Source organism: Myxine glutinosa, chromosome 3 (assembly GCF_964187855.1).
Source record: "Myxine glutinosa chromosome 3, kmMyxGlut1.1, whole genome shotgun sequence".
NCBI classification, from domain to species: Eukaryota; Metazoa; Chordata; class Myxini; order Myxiniformes; family Myxinidae; genus Myxine; species Myxine glutinosa.
The window spans coordinates 170458835-170481029 of record NC_136263.1 but is presented as its reverse complement, the minus strand read 5'-3'; the positions used below and the strand labels follow the sequence as shown (position 1 = coordinate 170481029).

Sequence of the window (22195 nt, the reverse complement as noted above, 5' to 3'; positions counted from 1 at the left end):
GGCGTTGCTTCGGACGGCGGTGGGCTCCAGGTTGCTGCTCCAATGCGTTGGCCTGCCGCGGAGATCTTGTCGGCTTCCCTGGCGAGGGCGCGGGGATCCGTGATCGTCGTGCTTGCCAGGGCGAGGCGTACCTGGCTAGGCAGCTGACAGAGGAAAAGCTCACGGAACAGGAATGCCGGAGAGTGCTCGCCAAGCAGCGAAAGCATGTAGTCCATTCGCTCAGACGGGCGTGTGTCGCCGCGCTCCGACAGGTCGAGCAGGCGCCGTGCGCGTTCCGCCGATGAGAGGGCAAAAGCGTCGAGGAGGAGCTTTTTAATCGTGTCGTATTTGTCAGCGGCTGGCGGGCTCTCGAGGAGGCTCAGGGCGCAGGCCGCGGTGGCGGAGCCGAGCGCTGCTACCACATGGTGGAAGCGGGTGTCGTCGGCCGTGATGCCTCGCAGGGCAAACAGGGAGTCCGCCTGGGCGAACCAAACCGCCGCGTGAGCCTCCCAGAAGGTAGGCAGTTTGAGGGTAACTGCCGTGTCCATGTCGGGTCACCAATGTAGGAGCTGTGCTCCAACGTAAATCGGAAGAATGGACACGACAAAAAGCTGGAATTCGTCCGAGTTTCTTTATTGTGTCAAATCAACTCGGGTACTCTGAAAAGCCCGTTTATCGGGCAGCAATATATATACACATTATCCCGGAGCATTTGCCCGGGAAAGGCGAGAGGGGGCGTGCCTGGGCGTCCTGGACGAGGCCTGGCAAGTCGAGAGCGGGCATGCCCGGGCGTCCTGGACGAGCCCGGCATGGTGATCGCTCCGCGTCCTCAGTAGGTGCAAGGCGATTGTGTATACCCAGCGGTAGCCGCTACACTGTATGTATTTATGTGGAAGTGACAGGTCATATAATGAAAGCTGATGACAAAAAAGGGGACAAATAGAATAGTAAAACATTTTTATCAGGTGAGGCACCGCTCGAGGCATCGCACATTACACTAACACAGGTACGTTGGGGGAGAGTTTGAACAACAAGAAGACAAAGGCAATTGTTTCTCCGTAATGTTTTCCGAGTTTGAATAAATAGTTTCTCGTGAGTTTTAAGAAGATCTGGGCAGTGTATGATACCAATGTTCATGCTATTTTCTGGAAGAAGATCTATCAATGCTGAGTTTCTTTGTAATGCTTTTCATGTTTGAATAAAAAGTATCCTGTTGAGTTTGAAATTCACAGCTCGAACCAACATGCTGTAACTCCAACACGAGGTTGATGAACGTTACCTTTATTTGTGTATATTTATGTGAAAGTGAAGGGTCGTATAATGAAATCAGATAGCACAAAAAGGGAGAAAATAAAGTAGCACAACAAAGGAAAAGCAGGGGTTTTCCATCTCGCGAGGTGTTCCATCACCAAGCTTCTTGAAGACCGCTCGCCAAGCAGCTTAAGCACTCCAACAATACTTTTGAGATACCCGAAGTTTCCCACAATGTCCGAATTAGACAAATGAACACTTAAACAGTCAGAACTGCTGCTGAGGTCAATTCCACAGCGAATAATTTGAAATTTGGTCCAGGTGTAGAGATTCTCGATCTTTGTGGGAATTAAATAAAGGCACAAGCACTGCCGTTTATAAGCATTGTAATGTATGCAGGAATACAGCTATTTTTAGGAATGAAGATCAGCGATATTATCACTAGAATATATAAATGTTTATTGTGCAGAAACAAACTTGTTCTGAGGCAGGGCATGATTGAGTTGAGCAGACAAAATTACAGTATTAACACGTCAAGCAGAGTGAGATGAATGCAGGTTGACTGAAGGTCGGCCTGCTAGCGTAATTCATCTTCAAACACAGTTTTCATTCATGCAATCCAGTTGAGGTCGATAAGGATGCATGGAAAGTTTGAGGCCACTATGTTTCATGGTTTTGGAGTTATGGAGGATACACACACACACACACACACACACACTGCCTTTTATTATTACAGGTATGTGAAAGAGCCAAAAAACCACACCTGCAGAAAACAGCCTTTTTGGGACATCAGCTGCATTAAGATGCTTTTTTTTTTTTTTTTTTTTTTTGTGTACTGAATCGAGGCTCGTGAAAGAGCTAACATTTACTTCACAAACAAATCAACCAGACAAACAAAATATATAAAAAGAGGGAGCGGAAAACAAGATGGGGAGAGAAGGGGAAGCACACAAACACAACATTTGAGAGCAGGGAGATGTGTGGAGGGGGTAGAGGGCTTGGGGGAGGGGGGCGTGGGAAGGGGGGGGGTGGGGTGGAGGGAGAAGTATAAAACACAAGGACACCAAGGACTTCCAGGACAGAAGTTGGTATTTCAAAAAAGTGGAATTGGGGTGAAATTAGCGGGGGTAGAAAAGATCAAGGTTTTGGATGGGGGAAGATAAGAGATGGTGGTGAACAGCTGTTTTAAAGACCTGGAGGGTGGAGTGGGATTGAAGAGAGTGAGGGAGTTTGTTCCAGAGGCGGGAGAAAAGAGGAATGAAGGAGTGAAGGTGAGCAGAGAGTCTTGATTTTGGCAGTTTGACCATAAGAGGGTTGCAGGCAGATCTTGTGCGACCTGTAGGAATATTTGCGGGACAGAGCCCAGAGAGAGCTGGGGGGGGGGCAAGGCCAGAGAGGAGTCGGTAGAAGATGGAAAGACCACCAACCTGCCTGCGGTGAGTGAGTGAGAGGCCCTTGGAGTTAGCTTCATTGCGGGAGATTCCAATGATTCTGAATGCTTTAGTTTCAACAGCGTAAAGACGAGCTAGGTGTGAGGCAGGAGCACCAGCCCACAGGGGAGAGCAGTATTCCATTGAGCTGCGGATGAAAGCCTTGTAAGTGGTGAGGAGCTCAGGTGTGCCAAGGAAGGACTTCGCATGACGGAGGATGCCCAAGTCGGCGACTGGCTTTGGAGGCCAGATTTGAAATGTGGTTTTCCCAGGAAAGATCATGGCAGATAGTGAGACCCAAAAGCTTGAGTGACAGAACTTCTTGGAGAGGATTATTCAGAAAGTGGATGGGAGGGTTGTCCAGTCGGTCTTTTCGGAGAGACATCGTAAGAGTGTGAGATTTGTCAGGATTGAAAGACAGGTTCCACTTGTTTGCCCAGTCTGTGATTTTGTCCAGGTCTACAGAGAGTAGAGTCATCAGCAAAGAGATACAGAGGATTTTCAAGAGAGTCAGAGAGATCATTGATGAAGACCAGAAAAAGCACAGGGCCCAGAACACTGCCTTGTGGAACTCCGGCCTGAACAGGAAGAGGAGATGAGAGAAACCCATTCAGGGCCACACGTTGACTACGACTAGAGAGGAAGTCCGCCAGCCATGCGTGGAGATTTCCATGGATACCAAAAGAGGAGAGTTTGGTGAGCAGAGCGGGGTGCCAGACCGTATAGAAGGCACGTGATATGTCAAGGGAGACTGCTCTAATTTCCTGTTTGGCATTGAGGACCTCCATCCATTGTTGAGAAAGCAGAAGCAGCATGTCCAGAGTAGAGTGTCCAGGTCTGAAACCAAATTGATGATCAGAGATCAAGCCATTGGAGAAGAGGAAAGATTTCATATCTGAAGCAATGATGGATTCCATGACTTTGTTGATAATTGGGAGAAGGCTGATTGGATGCCATCCAATCCGATTAAGATGCATTGGATGCCATGCAATCATAAATGTAACTGTTTAAATAACATTCCCTATGGTAAGTGATGCTCTGTTGAAAGTTTGTGTCAATCGCTGAATTGTTGGTGGTAAAAAATGAATTATAAAGCGAATAAAGGTGAAAAAGTGAAGGTGGAGGGAAAAAAAAGTGCAGACCTCGGCCGATGTTCCATGATATGTTCAAGAATGGTTGTGCATGTGCCTATTTACTCGTATGAAATTCCAAATGCAATATTTAATAGCCCAATGATACATTGTTACATAAACATTGTAAAGTTCAATTGATAGTTGAACCAATCGAAATGCCCCCCACTTCACCTTACTGACGCACCGATTTGAACTAGCACAAAAGCAAAACAATTTTAAGGCCCGCTGATCAATTTCTGGCTCCAATGCTAACGATCTACGGCAAAGCACAATACACTGAATTATTACAGCTCAGCTTTTACTGGTGACCGACATTCATTGCCACAGGGGCACTGCTGGATAAAAGCATGACGCTTGTGGGAACACTTCGAAAAAACAAGGCCAACATGCCTGCTGTGATGGCAGCAAGAAAGGACAGAGAGCATCATAGCAGCGAATTTGGTTTTTGCAACGATATGACAATGGTCAGCTAGGTGCCAAAACCAAACAGAACCGTGATTTTGCTGAGCACATTACACTGCATACCTTCAAATAAAGACAAATGCATATAGCTGTGTGTGTATTGTTTTTTTTTGTTCAGGATGGTGGGAGGGGGGGGGGGGGGATTTGTTATTAAAATAAAACCCCTATACTGCAATCGTGGGTCTTTTATAGCCTCAGGCTATGTCTCCATAACTTTGTTCTAAAAACGTTCTTACCGACCACTGCAACACTCCACCGATCTGGGATTTATGGCAGAGTGGCCAGACGGAAGCCAAACAGTTCAATCTTGGTTTCCTCAGACCACAGAATCTTGTTGCTCATAGTCTGAGAGTCCTTTAAGTGCTTTTTTGCAAACTCCAAACGGGCTTTCATGTGTCTTTCACTGAGGAGAGGCTTCCGTCTGGCCACTCTGCCATAAAGCCCAGATCGGTGGAGTGTTGCAGTGATGGTTGTCTTTCTGGAAGTTTCTCCCATCTCCACACAGGATTTCTGGAGCTCAGCCAGAGTGAGCATTGGGTTCTTGGTCACCTCTATTACCAAGGCCCTTCTCCCCGGCTTGCTCAGTTTGGCCGGGTGGCCAGTTCTAGGAAGAGTCCTGGTTGTTCCAAACTTCTTCCATTTAAGAATTATGGAGGCCACTGTGTTCTTGGGAACCCTCAATGCAGCAGACATTTCTTTTTAGGCTTCCCCAGATCTGTGCCTCGACACAATCCTGTCTCTGAGCTCTGCAGGGCGTTCCTTCGACCTCATGGCTTGGTTTTTGCTCTGATATGCATTGTCAGCTGTGAGACCTTATATAGACAGGTGTGTGCCTTTCCAAATCATGTCCATTCAATTGAATTTAGCACAGGTGGACTCCAATCAAGGTGTACAAACATCTCAAAGATGATCAAGAGAAATGGGAGGCACCTGAGCTAAATTTCAAGTGTCATAGCAAAGGGTATGAATACTTATGTCAATGTGATATTTCAGGTTTTTCTTTTTAATAAATTTGCAAAACTTTCTTAAATCCTGTTTTCTCTTTGTCATTATGGGGTATTGAGTGTAGATTGATGGGGGGAAAAATGAATTTAAACGATTTCAGCAGAAGGCTGCATCATAACAAGATGTGAAAAAGTGAAGGAGTCTGAATACTTTCTGAATGCACTGTAGTAGAGTGCTCCGTATGCCATGAAGCCACCTTGATGTATTTAAGTTAGGACTGGATGTCCATGTAAGCGTTATGTTTCTCCACGCGAGGGGTGGAGCTATGCTAATTAGTTAGGACCTCTGGATAAATTCCCAGTGTGTAATTGCCCGTTTGTGATTTTTCCTTTCCTTCTTATAAAGCAAACTCGGCTTGCCAAGCGACCGGCCGATAATTAAAATAGCATAATCACTTATGGTACCCAGACACTACGGCACCACCCAGGCAAAACTTCTCGATGGGCACCAAGTGTGGCTGTGAAGCCATGTCCCGAAGGACGATTGGTTGGGACGTTTCGACTGCGCATGGGTGACGTCAGAGAGAATGTTAGAGACAGTCAGAGCAAAAAGGGAAAGCACCGCCATTTTCTCTCTCTCTCTCATGGTCCGGGCTCCGGGTATGAGCAGTTGCATTCTCTCTCTCTCTGTTCCTCGCATGGTAAAAGGCGGTCACATTCGCATTCACTCTCTCTGTTCTGGGTGTTGTTGAAAATGGACGCATCCCTCTCTCTCTCTCTTGGTGTTGGCTAGTGATGGGTGATCTCATCCTCATGTCGTGCTCACCTGGGAAGTTCGGAAAGGTCAGAGCTCGGTGCAGCTGAATGAGAAGGACCCGACTTGAGACCCATTGCGTGTTGTCCCACGCAGGGACACGGGACCTGTGACGTCCCCAAACCGTCGTGGAGATCGGAGATTATGGGCCCCTGTTACGGATTCGTCACTTCCGTTATTGTGGTTCTCATCCACTGTAAACATTTTTGGTTGCATGTACTATTATTGTTATCGTTTAAGTGAAATAAGAGCTAACTGTTTTCAAAAGGTAAAGTAAATTAATGTTTTAAAAGAAACCGGAAAGAAGAAGAGGAAGAAGGGGAGAAGAAGAAGAGGCGGAGCGAGTGAGGTCGGAGAAGGAGCCGAGCTGTTTGGAGGTCTTGAGCAAACGCTGGCGAACGGGGGTCACTAGCGAACTTTGGGGTTTCCTGGGAAAGGGATTCCTGTGACAGAGTTGTTATCGCTGTGACAGATAAACCTGCATGACAGGTTTTGCGGTTGATTCCGAAGATAATCATTGAAGTGCCGTTACGTCTCGAGAACGGGCCGTTGGCCATTTTGCCTCGCGCTGGATTTTCACATCGCTCCAGGTTTTTCACCTCACTTCAACCATTTCACCGCATCCAGACGTAACCTGGTGTGTGTGTGTAATGTGGATTTTGACTGTGAATTTGCGGTTCACCGATTGGGAGCCGTTGAACGTCCATATCTGAAGGTGTGATTTCCCAGCCGCCTCTTGAGGACAGTTTTGCCTATCTTTGACAGTGTGACTGTCAACCGAGCGGGATTCTGTTCTCGATACAGCATCGTTCTGACAATCAATGGAGCGTGGATCGACTTTGGTTTGAAGCTGGGACAGAGACATTGGGAATGTTATTTTCGCTCACATGGAGCACAGTGAGTTATATTGTACGAAACTGATGGTACCATCATAGGAATGATATATTGGTTGTACAATTGATTAATATTGTTATTGTACTGTTATTCTTGTGTGATTTTAATACAATATTTGTTTGTTGGTAACAATTGGTGTGGTTTCACCATTGATCTTTGACATACAGAATAACACATCTTTCTGCCGTGACTCCCCTCGGGACTCGGAGGTACACCGTGACCGGGGTTTGGGGAGGGGCATGTACCAGCCCCGTACCAGCCAACGCACCACACCACATTTATTTTTACTTTAGTTTTCCCCCTGTGTTGTAATTGTGTCTGATGGAGAATCCTCATTTTGGAATCAGATTTTACCGCACATCCTTTTGTTATGCTGGCATTTATTTTCATGAAACCCATTTTTTATTGCATTTCTTTGTCGTGCCTGTCTTGTGCGTCTATTTGTCTGTGGGGATCGGATAACCTCCCCCCCCCCCGCCCCCTCACCTCCCCCCGTGTCACGGTCCGTTTGTGCAAATAAGACCAGGGAACTCCATTTCCCTCACGTGCTGAAGAGACAACACTGCAATAGTTTTGGGTAAACACCTCCGAGTTAAAGCTCGTTTTGGTCATCTGTCACACAGGTTTTTCACTGTAAGGTAGACGTAACAATATTATCGACTCTGACATGGAGTAAGCATTAACACTTGCAATGTGATTTCGTTTTTGATTGAGAATTTAACTTTCTTCTCTGGATTCTTTGCATTCACGTGTTTATGTTAAAGTTTTGGGAATTTTTTTGACGAACACGAGGTACAATTTAAACTACTTAAAACTATGTTAACTATTACATGTTGATATCCATTGAGTGATTTGTGGAGACAAGTATTTTTGAATATTTTCATTTATCTATTAAAAAGGTTGCAGAGAAAGCTCGTCAAACATTAAATGATATTGAAAAGACAACTGCTCTGATGGTTTATTGTTGTACATGTACAGTACTTGGATGGAGGTTATGTTTCCACCCCTGTCTGTCAGTCTGTTTGTTTGTCCGTTTGATTGTGAACGAGATATCTCAAAAAGTTGTGGACGGATTCGGACGAAATTTGGCAGAGATGTGGCGTATGTGAAAACGACGAAATTATTAGATTTTGGTGAAGATCCGGATTCGGATCCGGCTACTAGAATTTTAAAAGTGATTCTTCATCATTGAGTGATGGACCAAAAACGATATATAGCAGGATATCTCAAAAAGTGGTGGACGGATTCCGACAAAATTTGGTGGACAGGTTGAGTGTGTGACAAGGACGAATTGATTCGATTTTGGTGAAGATTCAAATTTGGATCCAGATCAGAGAATTATATATATTTCTATCATTATGTTTTGCACTCTGTCAAAGCGTCTTTGGGCTTCCTGAAAAGCGCTATATAAAATAAATGCATTATTATTATTATTATTATCAGTGATTCTTCCTCATTTATGGCATGATATTTGAAAAATTTGTTGATGACTTTTGAGAAAACTTGGTGAATGAGTTGGTTAGGTAACAAGAATAAGCTGATTCGCTTTTTGTTCACGTCCGAATCCAGATCCGGTCTATCCGTGGGATAGAAAATGTAAACTGAGTGCCATTGAAGTTCTTCATGTACTCACACTTTCGAATGCTAAACTTGCACTTCTGATATTTGCACTTGATAGCGACCAGAAAGTTATCTGGGGTGGAAAGCATGTTTCTCCATTTATTCACAAGATCATCATCATCCATTGCCCATCCATGGTTCATTGAGCTCGGTGCATTCGCAAAATGCCGAATGAGGTCGCTGGTATTGGTTTTGGTAGGGTCTTTGGCATGGAGTAGAAGTCGCGTCAATGCCTCGAGGAGGATTGCAGACAGGTTTGTCACATCTTGCTTGTTATATCTTCAATTTACAGGATCTAGATGCTCCCCACCACTCGTGACTTTGTGGTCTCCTGTGAGAGAGGAAGACTTCTGAAGTAGCTTATCAGATATAAAGTGGGCAAGATCTTTGTTTTCATCTCGTCCCAGGAACTGATCCCAGGATCTGGATACGAGAATTTTAAAAAAGCATTTCAGTGATTCTTCACCATTGAGTGATAGGGCCAAAAACGATATGAAGCACGATATTTCGAAAAGTCGTGGATGAATTATGACAAAACTTGGTGGATGTGTTGGGTAGGTGAAAAGAAGAGGCCGAGTTTATTTTGGTTCATGTCTGAATCCAGATCTGGCCTATCAGTGGGATACAAAATGTGAACTGTTCAGCCTTTAGGATGTACAGTCACGTGAAAAAGTAAGTACACCCCATGTAAAGTTTTGACTTTTTCAACATACTGTATTTCAACATACAGCTATTTGATCTTCATTTCAACAATATTGATAGATAAAGGTGATATAATATAACAAATATCATGAAACATTTACATTTTGTAGTCCATTGTATAATTTAAATAAACATAAATGCAAATTTCGCATGTGGAAAAAGTATGTACACCCCTACATTTATCACTCCTTCAAATACCTAAAAATAGAATCAGGTGCACAAGCTCAGGTGCAAATGATTAGAACATCGTTAGAGAGGATCTTGGAGGAACCTGTCTTATTTAAACCTCAGACATTGAGTTTGGTTTGCTCTTTGTTGTTGAAGTGTGCGGCGTCACCATGCCAAGATCAAAAGAGCTCTCTGATACCTTCAGAAAGAAGGTTATAGATGCCTACGAGTATGGGAAGGGATTTAAAAAGATCTCCAAAAAATTTGAAATCAATAATTCGACTGTCCGGAAGATCATCTACAAGTGGAGAAGATTCCAAACAACTGCCAACTTGTTCAGGCCAGGCCGCCCCAGCAAGTTCAGCCCGAGAGCAGACCGCAAGAAGCTGAAAGAAGTCTCTAAGAACCCCCAGAATGTCATCACGGGACCTACAGATAGCTTTTGCCACTGTTGATGTCAAAGTGCACGAGTCTACCATTAGAAAGAGGCTGCACAAATTTGATCTACATGGGAGGTGTGCCAGGAGGAAACCTTTGCTGTCCAGAAAGAACATCACGGCAAGACTAAAGTTTGCCAATGAACACCTCGGCAAAGACCAGCACTTCTGGAACAATGTGCTCTGGACAGATGAGTCAAAGGTAGAGCTATTTGGCCACAGTACCAGAAGACATATTTGGTAAAAACCAAAGACAGCATTTGACCACAAGAACCTGATACCAACTGTAAAGCATGGTGGTGGAAATATTATGGTATGGGGCAGCTTTGCTGCATCAGGGCCTGGGCAGCTCACCATCATAGAATCCACTATGAATTCTTCATTGTACCAGAGGGTGCTTGAGGATAATGTGAGCCCATCTGTCGGAAAGTTGAAGCTCAACCGAAGGTGGACCTTGCAACATGACAATGACCCTAAACATACCAGTAAATCCACCAAGGAATGGCTGAAAAGAAAGAAATGGAGAGTTCTGGAATGGCCAAGTCAAAGCCCGGATCTAAATCCCATCGGGATGTTGTGGGGGGATTTGAAACGAGCTGTGCATGCAAGAAACACCTCAAACATCGCACAGCTGAAAGAATTCTGCATGGAGGAGTGGGCAAAAATTTCTCCCAGTCGATGTCAGAGACTGGTAGACAGTTATAAGAAACGCCTACTTGAGGTTGTTTCTGCCAAAGGGGGCAATACCACCTATTAGAGCCAAGGGTGTACTTATTTTTCCACATGCGAAATTTGCATTTATGTTTATTTAAATTATACAATGCACTACAAAATGTAAATGTTTCATGATATTTGTTATATTATATCACCTTTATCTATCAATATTGTTGAAATTAAGATCAAATAGCTGTATGTTGAAATTTGTTGAAAAAGTCAAAACTTTACACGGGGTGTACTTACTTTTTCACATGACTGTATTCTCTTTACCGAGTGCCCTTCTACTTTATTACTGTGAAAAGCCATATTTCGGAGAAATTAGTCACTGAAACTGTGCTGTAAAATAGTACAGAAAAACAGAGCATGCAGAAGAAAGTGTCTAAATCATAGGGCCTTCGGGGACATATTGTGGTCCCCGAACATCGCCCGTTATGGCCTGGCCTGTACTGAGGCGCTCGCCCCTACCTCCCAGCGAAATATCAGAGGTTGGACAGTCTGCAAAGCGGTTGATATGGAATGCCTGGTTTGACAAGCCTCAACAAGCAATAACAAGTCACTTGCTTAAGGAACATACCCGAGGCAATCACCTGCTCACCCCAGTCACAATACACAAACCAGATGAACTGCACTCCACCCCATTGTCCACATCCTCCCCCCTTACTTCTGTCTCTCAGCTATAAACACGAGAACACCGACCAAAGCACGATGTACACACGAGACTCAATTCAAGGTGTTCACGATCTCCATCTCCTTCACCTGAAGACCATGAAGCTCTCCCTGGCAGTCGCTCTCATCTTCGGCATATTCATCGTGGAACTCGCACATGGAGATGGTGAGTGATTGGTAAACACCTCAACACTTCGACAACTTTGGACATTTGCACCATTTCAGGAATATTTCAACAACCACATTTTCTGTTGTATTTGATGAATTGATTGTGTGTATTATTGTTTTCTGTACAATGTTTTTTTTTTTCTTGGTGCCCACATCAGCTAAAAAGGTGTGCCCACCTGAGAATACTCACCAATGCATCTGGCACTGGGATGAGTGTAAGGAGGATTCAGAATGTGAACATAATCACATCTGCTGTCCTGGTCCATGTGGCACAGAATGTCGGTCACCAGTAAAAGGTGAGATGTAATATTTGAGGATATTGTGCTTTGCCATAAATCGTTAGCGGAGGAGCCATAAACTGATCAAAGAGCCTTAAATAATTGTTTTCCTTTCGTGCTGATTCAAATCGGTGTGTCAGTAAGGTGGAGCATTTTGATTGGTTCAACAACCAATTGAACTTTGTAATGTTTGGGTAACAAAGTATCATTGGGCGATTGAATATTGCATATAGACTTTTATACGAGTAAATAGGCACATGCACAACCATTATTGACTATGTCGTGGAACATCGGCCAAGGTCTGCACTTGTTGTTTTTCTCCACCCTCATTTTCACCTTTTTCGCTTTATAATACATTTTCTCCGCAACCAATTCAGCGATTCACAGAAAACTTTCAACAGAGCAGCACCTACCATGGAAAATTTCTTTTAAAAAGTTACATGATGATTGGATGGAAAATGCAGCTGGCGTCCCAAAAAGGCTGTTTTCTGCAGGCATGGTTTCAGGGTGTTTCACATATCTACCATATAAAACACAATGTGTGTGTGTGTGTGTGTTTGTGTGTTTGTGTGTGTGTGTGTTTGTGTGTATATATGTGTGTGTGTGTGTGTCTGTGTGTGTGTGATTTGGTGGACATAATCTGGTGAGTTTGACATGGTGAGTATTTGACATAATCAAACACAATATGTTATTGTTCCAATTGACAAAGCAAATAATAATATTGCATTTGTATGTAAAACATTCTACATTCAAACACTTTTGGAAGAATTGGGCTTAGACACGGGAATTTCAAAGACCTACAAAATAAGTAACGATAACGAAACAGACTTGATACAACACCATACAAATCACTCAACGGTGAGAAGACTGTTAGTTCCGGATAAACACCATAAATTACCATCATTTACTGGATCCCAAAAATGCACAAACATCCTTGTAAGATGAGGTTCATTATAAAATGAACCTCGCAAGTAGAGGATGTAGTTTGAAACCTTTGTCGGGCAGTATTACAGCGGCAATGAAACTAATCTATGAATGCTTAAAAAACTACCATGAAAAAGTGAAGTTTTATTCTGGTATTAACAAATTCTGGATCATTGACAATTCCAAACCGGTAATCGACAGTATCCACAACATTAACAACAAGGGTAAAGCAAAATGTCTTTCAACCTTTGATTTTACCACATTGTACACAAACATTCCACATGACAAGCTAGTAACCGCATTGGACAGAGCAATAGATAAAGCATTTGCAGGAGGTAATAGAGTATACATTAATGTATATCAAAACAGAGCACACTGGTCTGTAAAGGATAATCAATATTCATGCAGTTTTTCAAAAAGTAAACTCAAAGAAAGTATTCGATTTCTGCTAAAGAACAGTTTCTTTACATTTGGCAACAAGATACTCCAGCAGACAGTGAGCATACCCATGGGTTCAGATCCCAAGATACTCCAGCAAACAGTGGGCATACCCATGGGTTCAGATCCCAAGATACTCCAGCAAACAGTGGGCATACCCATGGGTTCAGATCCCAAGATAGTCCAGCAAACAGTGGGCATACCCATGGGTTCACATCCCAACATACTCCAGCAGACAGTGGGCATACCCATGGGTTCAGATCCCAAGATAGTCCAGCAAACAGTGGGCATACCCATGGGTTCAGATCCCAACATACTCCAGCAGACAGTGGGCATACCCATGGGTTCAGATCCCAAGATAGTCCAGCAAACAGTGGGCATACCCATGGGTTCAGATCCCAACATACTCCAGCAGACAGTGGGCATACCCATGGGTTCAGATCCCAAGATAGTCCAGCAAACAGTGGGCATACCCATGGGTTCAGATTCCAACATACTCCAGCAGACAGTGGGCATACCCATGGGTTCAGATCCCAAGATAGTCCAGCAAACAGTGGGCATACCCATGGGTTCAGATCCCAAGATAGTCCAGCAAACAGTGGGCATACCCATGGGTTCAGATCCCAACATACTCCAGCAGACAGTGGGCATACCCATGGGTTCAGATCCCAAGATAGTCCAGCAAACAGTGGGCATACCCATGGGTTCAGATCCCAAGATAGTCCAGCAAACAGTGGGCATACCCATGGGTTCCGATCCCAAGATAGTCCAGCAAACAGTGGGCATACCCATGGGTTCAGATTCCAAGATACTCTAGCAGACAGTGGGCATACCCATGGGTTCCGATCCCAAGATAGTCCAGCAAACAGTGGGCATACCCATGGGTTCCGATCCCAAGATAGTCCAGCAAACAGTGGGCATACCCATGGGTTCAGATCCCAAGATACTCTAGCAGACAGTGGGCATACCCATGGGTTCAGATCCGGCCCCTTTGCAAATTTGTTTCTGCACATGTACGAGTTTGATTGGGCCCAGAACATGTGCAGGAATAAATTAACATCTGCACGAAGATGCGGAAACGTCTTCAGGTTCATTGATGATTTGTTGGCAATTAATGATGGATTTATATTTGAGCAGCTTCATGATGACATGTATCCAAAATAACTTGAATTAAACAAGGAAAACCAAACTTCCACTTCAGTTTCCTTTTTATAATTAGAAATTGATATCCATAATAATAAATTTCACACCAAATTATTTGATAAACGAGATTAGTCTAGTAGGAAGACTAGGTCCCCCTGCACCCCCCGGAGATATACTTCTAATCAGTGTTTCTAGATTGGAAAAAATGTGTAGAAAATGACTAGCTATGGCCCCAAGCTAAAAAAATGTCCCACATACCATTTTTATGCAAATTACTGCTGCAAATTTTATGCAAAATTATGCAAATTTTATGCAAATTTTTGATGAGGAGTAGAGTTGAGGGGTCTTTGAGGGCTTCATCGAGGTGCTCTCGGTTGCAAGACTGGGTCATTCTGAGAAGCACAGCAGGGTCAGAGATCATGATGTTCTCCTCCTCAGTGAATCTCTCCATCAACAGCCTCTCCATTGCCTCACACACTGTTTTGAGGCAAAAGAGGGACTTTGCGTAGGCCTTTCCACTGAGAACACCTTTGAGAGATCCACTTGTTACTAGTTGTGCCTCAAAGAGAATCTCTGCATATCCAGAACCACGCATCTTGTGTCCAGTGAGCATCCCGATGTAGTTCATGGATGTGTGGAAGGGTCCAATCGTTACTACATGACTAGCAAATTCATTTGGCCAGCGCCAGATGATGGGAAGGGCTTTCATGCAGACACCCAGATCAAATGTATTCAGGACCCATCTCTGACCCACCTCAGCAGTTGCTGCCTCGGAACGCTTCAGTAGCTCACGAACAACTGCGTTGTCTGTGATCGGTTGGTGGATAGGCGTGCAGTAGTCGACTGTTGATTTGCTGGGTGGGGGAGAACCAGTTGCAGAGGTGAAACCCCCTAGCCCAGGCACAGGCTGCAGGCCATTGCCATGCCATGCAGGCACCAGGCACAGACCGATCACAGACAACGCAGTTGTTCGTGAGCTACTGAAGCGTTCCGAGGCAGCAACTGCTGAGGTGGGTCAGAGATGGGTCCTGAATACATTTGATCTGGGTGTCTGCATGAAAGCCCTTCCCATCATCTGGCGCTGGCCAAATGAATTTGCTAGTCATGTAGTAACGATTGGACCCTTCCACACATCCATGAACTACATCGGGATGCTCACTGGACACAAGATGCGTGGTTCTGGATATGCAGAGATTCTCTTTGAGGCACAACTAGTAACAAGTGGATCTCTCAAAGGTGTTCTCAGTGGAAAGGCCTACGCAAAGTCCCTCTTTTGCCTCAAAACAGTGTGTGAGGCAATGGAGAGGCTGTTGATGGAGAGATTCACTGAGGAGGAGAACATCATGATCTCTGACCCTGCTGTGCTTCTCAGAATGACCCAGTCTTGCAACCGAGAGCACCTCGATGAAGCCCTCAAAGACCCCTCAACTCTACTCCTCATCAAAAATTTGCATAAAATTTGCATAATTTTGCATAAAATTTGCAGCAGTAATTTGCATAAAAATGGTATGTGGGACATTTTTTCAGCTTGGGGCCATAGCTAGTCATTTTCTACACATTTTTTCCAATCTAGAAACACTGATTAGAAGTATATCTCCGGGGGGTGCAGGGGGACCTAGTCTTCCTACTAGACTAGATGCATTTCCATTCCACATTGTCCGAATGCCTTTCTTAGACAGCAACATTCCCAAAAGCTATTTTATGGTACGGTTGCAGGTGAAATAATTAGGACTGTAAGAGCAACCCCACACAGCTCTGAACTGGTCAATAAATTACAACAACTAGTCAGACGTATGTTAGCGCAGGGTGCTACAGTTGGTAGATTAAAACAAGTTTTCTTTTATATCACAAAAAGACACCAAATCGAATTGGTCAAATACAATACGAATAGTAATAATATTATTCATGAGATCTTTATTTAAATACAGTACAATGTAATAATTAAATATACTACAAATCAATGTTGCTAGGAATCAGTGGTTGCTAGGATACGGCAGCATGCAAAAGCCGTTATAGGTGACAGTTTGAACATTCGAAGTGTAGTTTGATAGAAAGGTAGGTGGTGTGGTCATGCGGGTTGGTAAATTTATGTATTTAAGGGGAAGATGTGAATGATTTAATGATATTATCATATTATCAAGTGTGTAAGGAAAGTTATAAATATATGACAACACATTAAATCCTATTGCGAGTAAAGTTGGAATAAGTGATGTTGCATTGATGGGTTGACTGACTGCCTGGATGCAACTGAGGTTGTGGATCTACTGATGTACCATCGATTGATGTGGATCCATGATCGAGGTTGTGGATCCGCCGTTTGGAGAGGTCCTGGGCTGAAAGGATTGAAACCTCGAGGAAGAACGGTGCCCGGCTGATGATCCATGCAGTCGGGAAACTAGTCAATTGCTTACGGGTTAACGTTCTTGCTTCAAGTTTAGGTAGAGGAACTTTGTTTGAGGTTTACAATTTAAATAAAGTTCAATATGAGATGTTGTGAAATTAACATCATTTACAACAATCCTTTAAATTATTTATATTTAAGTTTAGGAACAACCGATACTGTACAATTAATTATGTGTGTGTGTGTGTGTGTGTGTGTGTGTGTGTGTGTGTGTGTGTGTGTGTGTGTGTGTGTGTGTGTGTGTGTGTGTGTGTGTGTGTGTGTGTGTGTGTCTGTACCCCTGCATAGGGCTAGGTTTTGCAGGCTTTGAGTAGTGCTTTAGGAGGGATTTGAGTGGGGGTGGGGGGCGGGAGGTTTCAGGGGCAATCTTTGAACACGACTGTGTGTCCACCGGTTAAAAGACCTCAAAGACTCTTAGGACCCAAAAGACCCAAGGACCCAACGGACCCAAATGCTCAAAATACCCAAAGACCTAAAATACTCTGTAGACTGTAAAAGACACAAAAGATGATGAAGACCTAGAAGACCCCAAGGACCCAGAAGACCCCATGGACTCTGAAGACCCAAAATACCCCAAAGACCCAAAGGACTCCAAAGACTGAAAAGACCCTGAAGACCCAAAAGACCCGAGGATTCAAAAGACCCAAACAACCCCAAGGACCCAAATGACAAAAAGGACCCAAAAGACCCCAATGACGCAGAAGACCCCCAAGGACTCTGAAGATCCAAAATACCCTGAAGACGCAAAATAACAAAAAGACCCAATGGACCCCAATCACCCAAAATACCCCAAAGACCCAAAATACAATGAAGTCCCCAAAGACCCAAAATTTTGGTAAGACCCAAAGACCCAGAAGACCCTAAGACCCAAACGATCTCAAGGACCCAGAAGACCCAATAGACCCCAAACACGCAAAATACCCAAAGACCCAAAATACCCTGTAGAATGGTAAAGGCACAAAATATAATGAAGATGTAGAAGACCCCAAGGACTTTAAAGACCCAAAATACCCTGAAGACCCAAAATACCTCAAGGACCCAAAGGACCCCAATTGATGCAAAAGACTGAAAAGACCCTGAAGACCCAATGGACCCCAAAGACCCTGAAGACCCAAAAGACCCTGAGGATCCAAAACACCCAAACAACTCCAAGGACCCAAATGACAAACAGGACCCAAAATACCCCAATGACTCAGAAGACTACCAAGGACTCTGAAGACCAAAATACCTCGAAGACCCAAAATACCCCAAAGACCCAAAGCACGCCAAAGACTCAAAAGACTGAAAATACCCTGAAGACCCAAATGGACCCCAAAGACCCAAAAGTCCAAAAAGACCCCAAGGACCCAAATGACAAAAATACCCAAAAGACCCCAGTGACCCAGAAGATCCCCAAGGACTCTGGAGATCCAAAATACCCTGAAGACCCAAAAGACCAAAAAGCCCCAATGCACCCCAAACACCCAAAATACCCCAAAGACCCAAAATATGCCAAAGACCCAAAAGATCCAAAAGACCCAAAAGACTGAAAAGACCCTGAAGACCAAATGGACCCCAAAGACTCAAAATTTTGGTGAGACCCAAAGTCCCAAAATACCTCAAGGGCCCAGAAGACCCAATAGACCCCAAACACCCAAACTACCTGAAGGCCCAAAATACCCTGTAGACTGTTAAAGACACAAAAGATAATGAAGACTTAGAAGACCCCAAAGATGTTGAAGACCCAAAATACCCCAAAGACCCAAATGACCCCAAAGACCCAAAATACTGAAAAGACCCTGAAGACCCAATGGACCCCAAAGACCCAAACGACCCTGAAGACCCAAAATACCCCAAGGATCCAAACGACCCAAACAACCCCAAGGACCCAAATAACAAAGAGGACCCAAAATACCCCAATGACCCAGAAGATCCCCAAGCACTCTGAAGACCCAAAATACCCCGAAGATCCAAAATACCCCAAAGACACAAAGGACCTCAAAGACCCAAAAGACTGAAAATACCCTGAAGACCCAGTGGACCAAAAATACCCTGCAGACCCAAAAGACCCCAAAGATCCAAAAGACCCAAACAACCCCAAGGACTGTAATTACAAAGAGGACCCAAAAGACCCCAATGACTCAGAAGACACCCAAAGACTCTGAAGTTCCAAAATACCCTGAAGACCCAAAATACCCAATTGACCCCAAACACCCGAAATTCCCCAAAGACCCAAAATATGCTGAAGACCCAAAAGACCCCAAATACCCAAAATAATGAAAAGACCCCAAAGACCCAATGGAACCCAAACACCCAAAATACCAAAAAGACCCAAAATATGCTGAAGACCCAAAAGACCCAAAAGACCCCAAAGACCTAAAAGATGGAAAAGACTCCAAAGACCCAATGGACCCCAAATACCCAAAATTTAGGTAAGACCCAAAAACCCAAAAGACCGTAAGACCCCAAGGACCCAGAAGACCCCGAAAACCAAATAGACCCTAAACACCCAAAATACCAAAATATCCAAAACACCCTGTAGACTGTTAAAGACACAAAAGACCATGAAGACCCAAAAGTTCCCAAAGGCCCAAAAGACAGAAAAGTCATTGAAAACCCAATTGACCCCAAACACCCCAAATACCCGAAAAGACTGAAAAGACCAAAAGACCCTTAAAGACCCAAAAGACCCCAAAGACACAAGCGACCCCCAAAGACCCTTAAATATACAGAAGACCCAAAATATCCCAAAGACCCAAGATACCCCAAAGACACTTAAATATCCAGAAGACCCAAAAGACCCAAAATACCTGAAAGACCACAAGACCCTTAAAGACCCAAAATACAACAAAAACCCAAAAGGCCCTGAAGACCCAAACTTCCCTAACGACCCATAACGACCCTGAAGACCCAAAACGATGAAAAGACCCCAAGACCCTTAAAGACCCAAAAGACGACCAAGACCCCAAAGACCAAAAATACCAGAAAGATCCAAAAGACCCTAAAGACCCTTAAATACCCAGAAGATCCAAAAGACCCTGAAGACTAAAAATACTGTGAAGATCCAAAAGACCTAGAAGACCCTTAAATACCTCAAGGACCCAAACTATCTCAAAGACCCAGAATACCAAAAAAACCAAAATACCCAAAAACCCAAAAGACCCCAAAGACTCAAAATATCCCAAAGACCAAAAAAAATAATCAAAAAGACCCATAAGACCAAAAAGTCACTGACAACCAAAAATACCCCAAAGACCCTCAATAACCCTACATAACCAAACAATACAAAACACCAAAAATACCATTAAAGACCCTGAGGACCCAGTGGAATCCAAAGGCCCACATTACCCCAAAGACCCAAAACACCTCGATGACTGAAAAGACCTGAGGACCCCAAAAAGGCAGAGGAACCAAAGGACTCACATGACCTAAAAGACCCCAAAGACCCAAATGAACCAGAAGATCCCAAGAAGGCAAAAGAGCTTGAGCACCCGAAAGACCCAAATTAACGACAGGACCCAAAATACCCTTAGGACTCTGAAGATCCAAAAGAAGAATAATTATGTCTCTTACATTGTAATTGTAGATGGTGGCTTGCAAACCGAGCCTCAAGGTCGGTGTACGGAAGCGTTTTTATTTAAAATAACAATAAATACATGGCGTAGGGAGGTGAAATTCGTGAATGTGACGTGCAAAGTGCACAGAGGAAACTGTGTGTTAATTTACGTCTGTAGGATGTCAATCCAAAACACCAAAAAGACCCTTAAATACCATGAGGGCACAGTGGACCCCAAATACCCAAATTACCCCAAAGACCCAAAATACCCCAAAGACCCAAATGACTGAAAAGACCCGAGGACCCCAAAGATCCACAGGACTCAAAAGACTCAAATGACCCAAAAGACCATAAGGACCCAAATGACCCAAATGACACCAAAGACCCCAAAAATCCCAAAGATGCAAAAGAGCTTGAACACCCAAAAGTCCTAAATGAACCAGAGGATCCAAAAGACCCAAAAGTCCACATCACTGATCTTCCGTTTCATGTATCAAGTCCGAGTGTGAATCACATTTGATTCTAATGTATATTCTGTACATAGAGAAAAACTTGTCATTTTTTCATATATGTTTAAGCTCTTCTTGTCTCTTCGTCCATCATCACATCTTCCTGTTCCTTAAACAAAGACAGATTTTGTTTGAAATTAAAAGTACTATATATTAAATTTATTGATCGATTGATTAGATCGACTTCAAGTGTTGAAGATCGACTTCAATTAAATTAATAACCAATATTTTATATCTTCCCACTGACCTGAGAGTGAACTTGTGTTGTTTTTCAGGTTGAGACTGATTCAAAGACCAAAACAAAGATGAAGAGTTAATTTCTTCAAGAAAATGTTCAAACATTTATCTTTCAAAATAAATTACTTTCTGCTCTGCAATTACCCAAGGATTTTGCTTCCTGCTTAAATGTATTTGCTTTCTTAATCAATAAACCATGATGAACAAAAGTTGTCCTTCAACAAATTGTATTTTTTAAAATATAAGAACAAGAAGTCTCGTGTTTAGAGATATCTAAAGAATATGATAATCAAGCAAATGATGATAAAACATGGTAACAGGGTAAAATGACATTCTGTATAAGATTTCTGAACAAGGTTACAAACACCACACCCAACATAATGTTTTAATACAAAAGATAATCAGATCATTGAAGATATGACTTGTATACATATATATGGTGTTTAGGGCCCAATACATTTTGTATGTTACGCTATTGGCTTATGATGATTTGCATCAGCCTTGAATGGTGCCCGAAGAAAGACTAAAGTATCATGAAAGTGGGAAACAGATAGCACCAACCATCAGAAAATAACAAGATCAAGAAAGAGCAATCGCAGATTGCAGACCCTCGCGAGGACGTGTTTGTGTGGTGTTTATTAGCTGCTGTGTTTGTGTGTTTTATTGACAACGTAGATTTATGTTCAATCCAATACGGCTGCCGAACCACGTGACCGATGACGTTATTAATTTAATTCTCCCCCACAATATTTGTATAGATCATCCACTAGAAATTTCAACCTGATATGATCAAGCATTCCACTTGTCTAATTTTGATGTCATAATGAAGGCACTGATGACATCATTATGAATGCATGTTGTTCCCCATGGGGAGTACTTGACAATGAGCCATGTTTCATAGAGTGGTTTCAGAGATAAAGAGGTGCAAATTTAATTGTTTTCTAGTACCTGCACCACGTGACCTATGACATTGTGATTATGGGCCTTCATTCCCACCCAACAAATGGCTCTGCCTGTGAATTTCCGCTTAGACGGCATGGGTAAGAGGGCAGCTTCATGTACTTTCACAAATGTCATAATATATAAAAACAAGTACAAAAAGTTTTAATTAAAACAAAAGCCGCGTCGATGTTACACAATGCCTAGATGCAGCTGTGCCTATAACGTCGATGTTATAGGCACAGGACATTCCGATTGATTCGATTACTTGATGTTATTTTTGTGCAAAGTGAAAATATATCTCGGCAATTTCCCGTGTGTGGCGACGAATTTTTAATATATCTCGGCATTTTCCCATCTGTTATTTCAGGCGGTGTATGACTGACCATGCCGTGAATTAAAAAAT

General features: G+C 43.3%; 1 protein-coding gene across 1 annotated transcript; it reads left to right on the top strand.

The window, feature by feature from the left end:
- The first annotated feature begins 11208 nt into the window (after nt 1-11208).
- Nucleotides 11209-21059, top strand: LOC137423064 (WAP four-disulfide core domain protein 12-like). Its single transcript, XM_078774731.1, has 3 exons — nt 11209-11383; nt 11544-11681; nt 20889-21059. The coding sequence occupies exons 1-3, from the start codon at nt 11257-11259 to the stop codon at nt 20891-20893; spliced, it is 270 nt and encodes an 89-aa protein (XP_078630857.1). The 5' UTR covers nt 11209-11256; the 3' UTR covers nt 20894-21059.
- Nucleotides 21060-22195: the final 1136 nt, after the last annotated feature.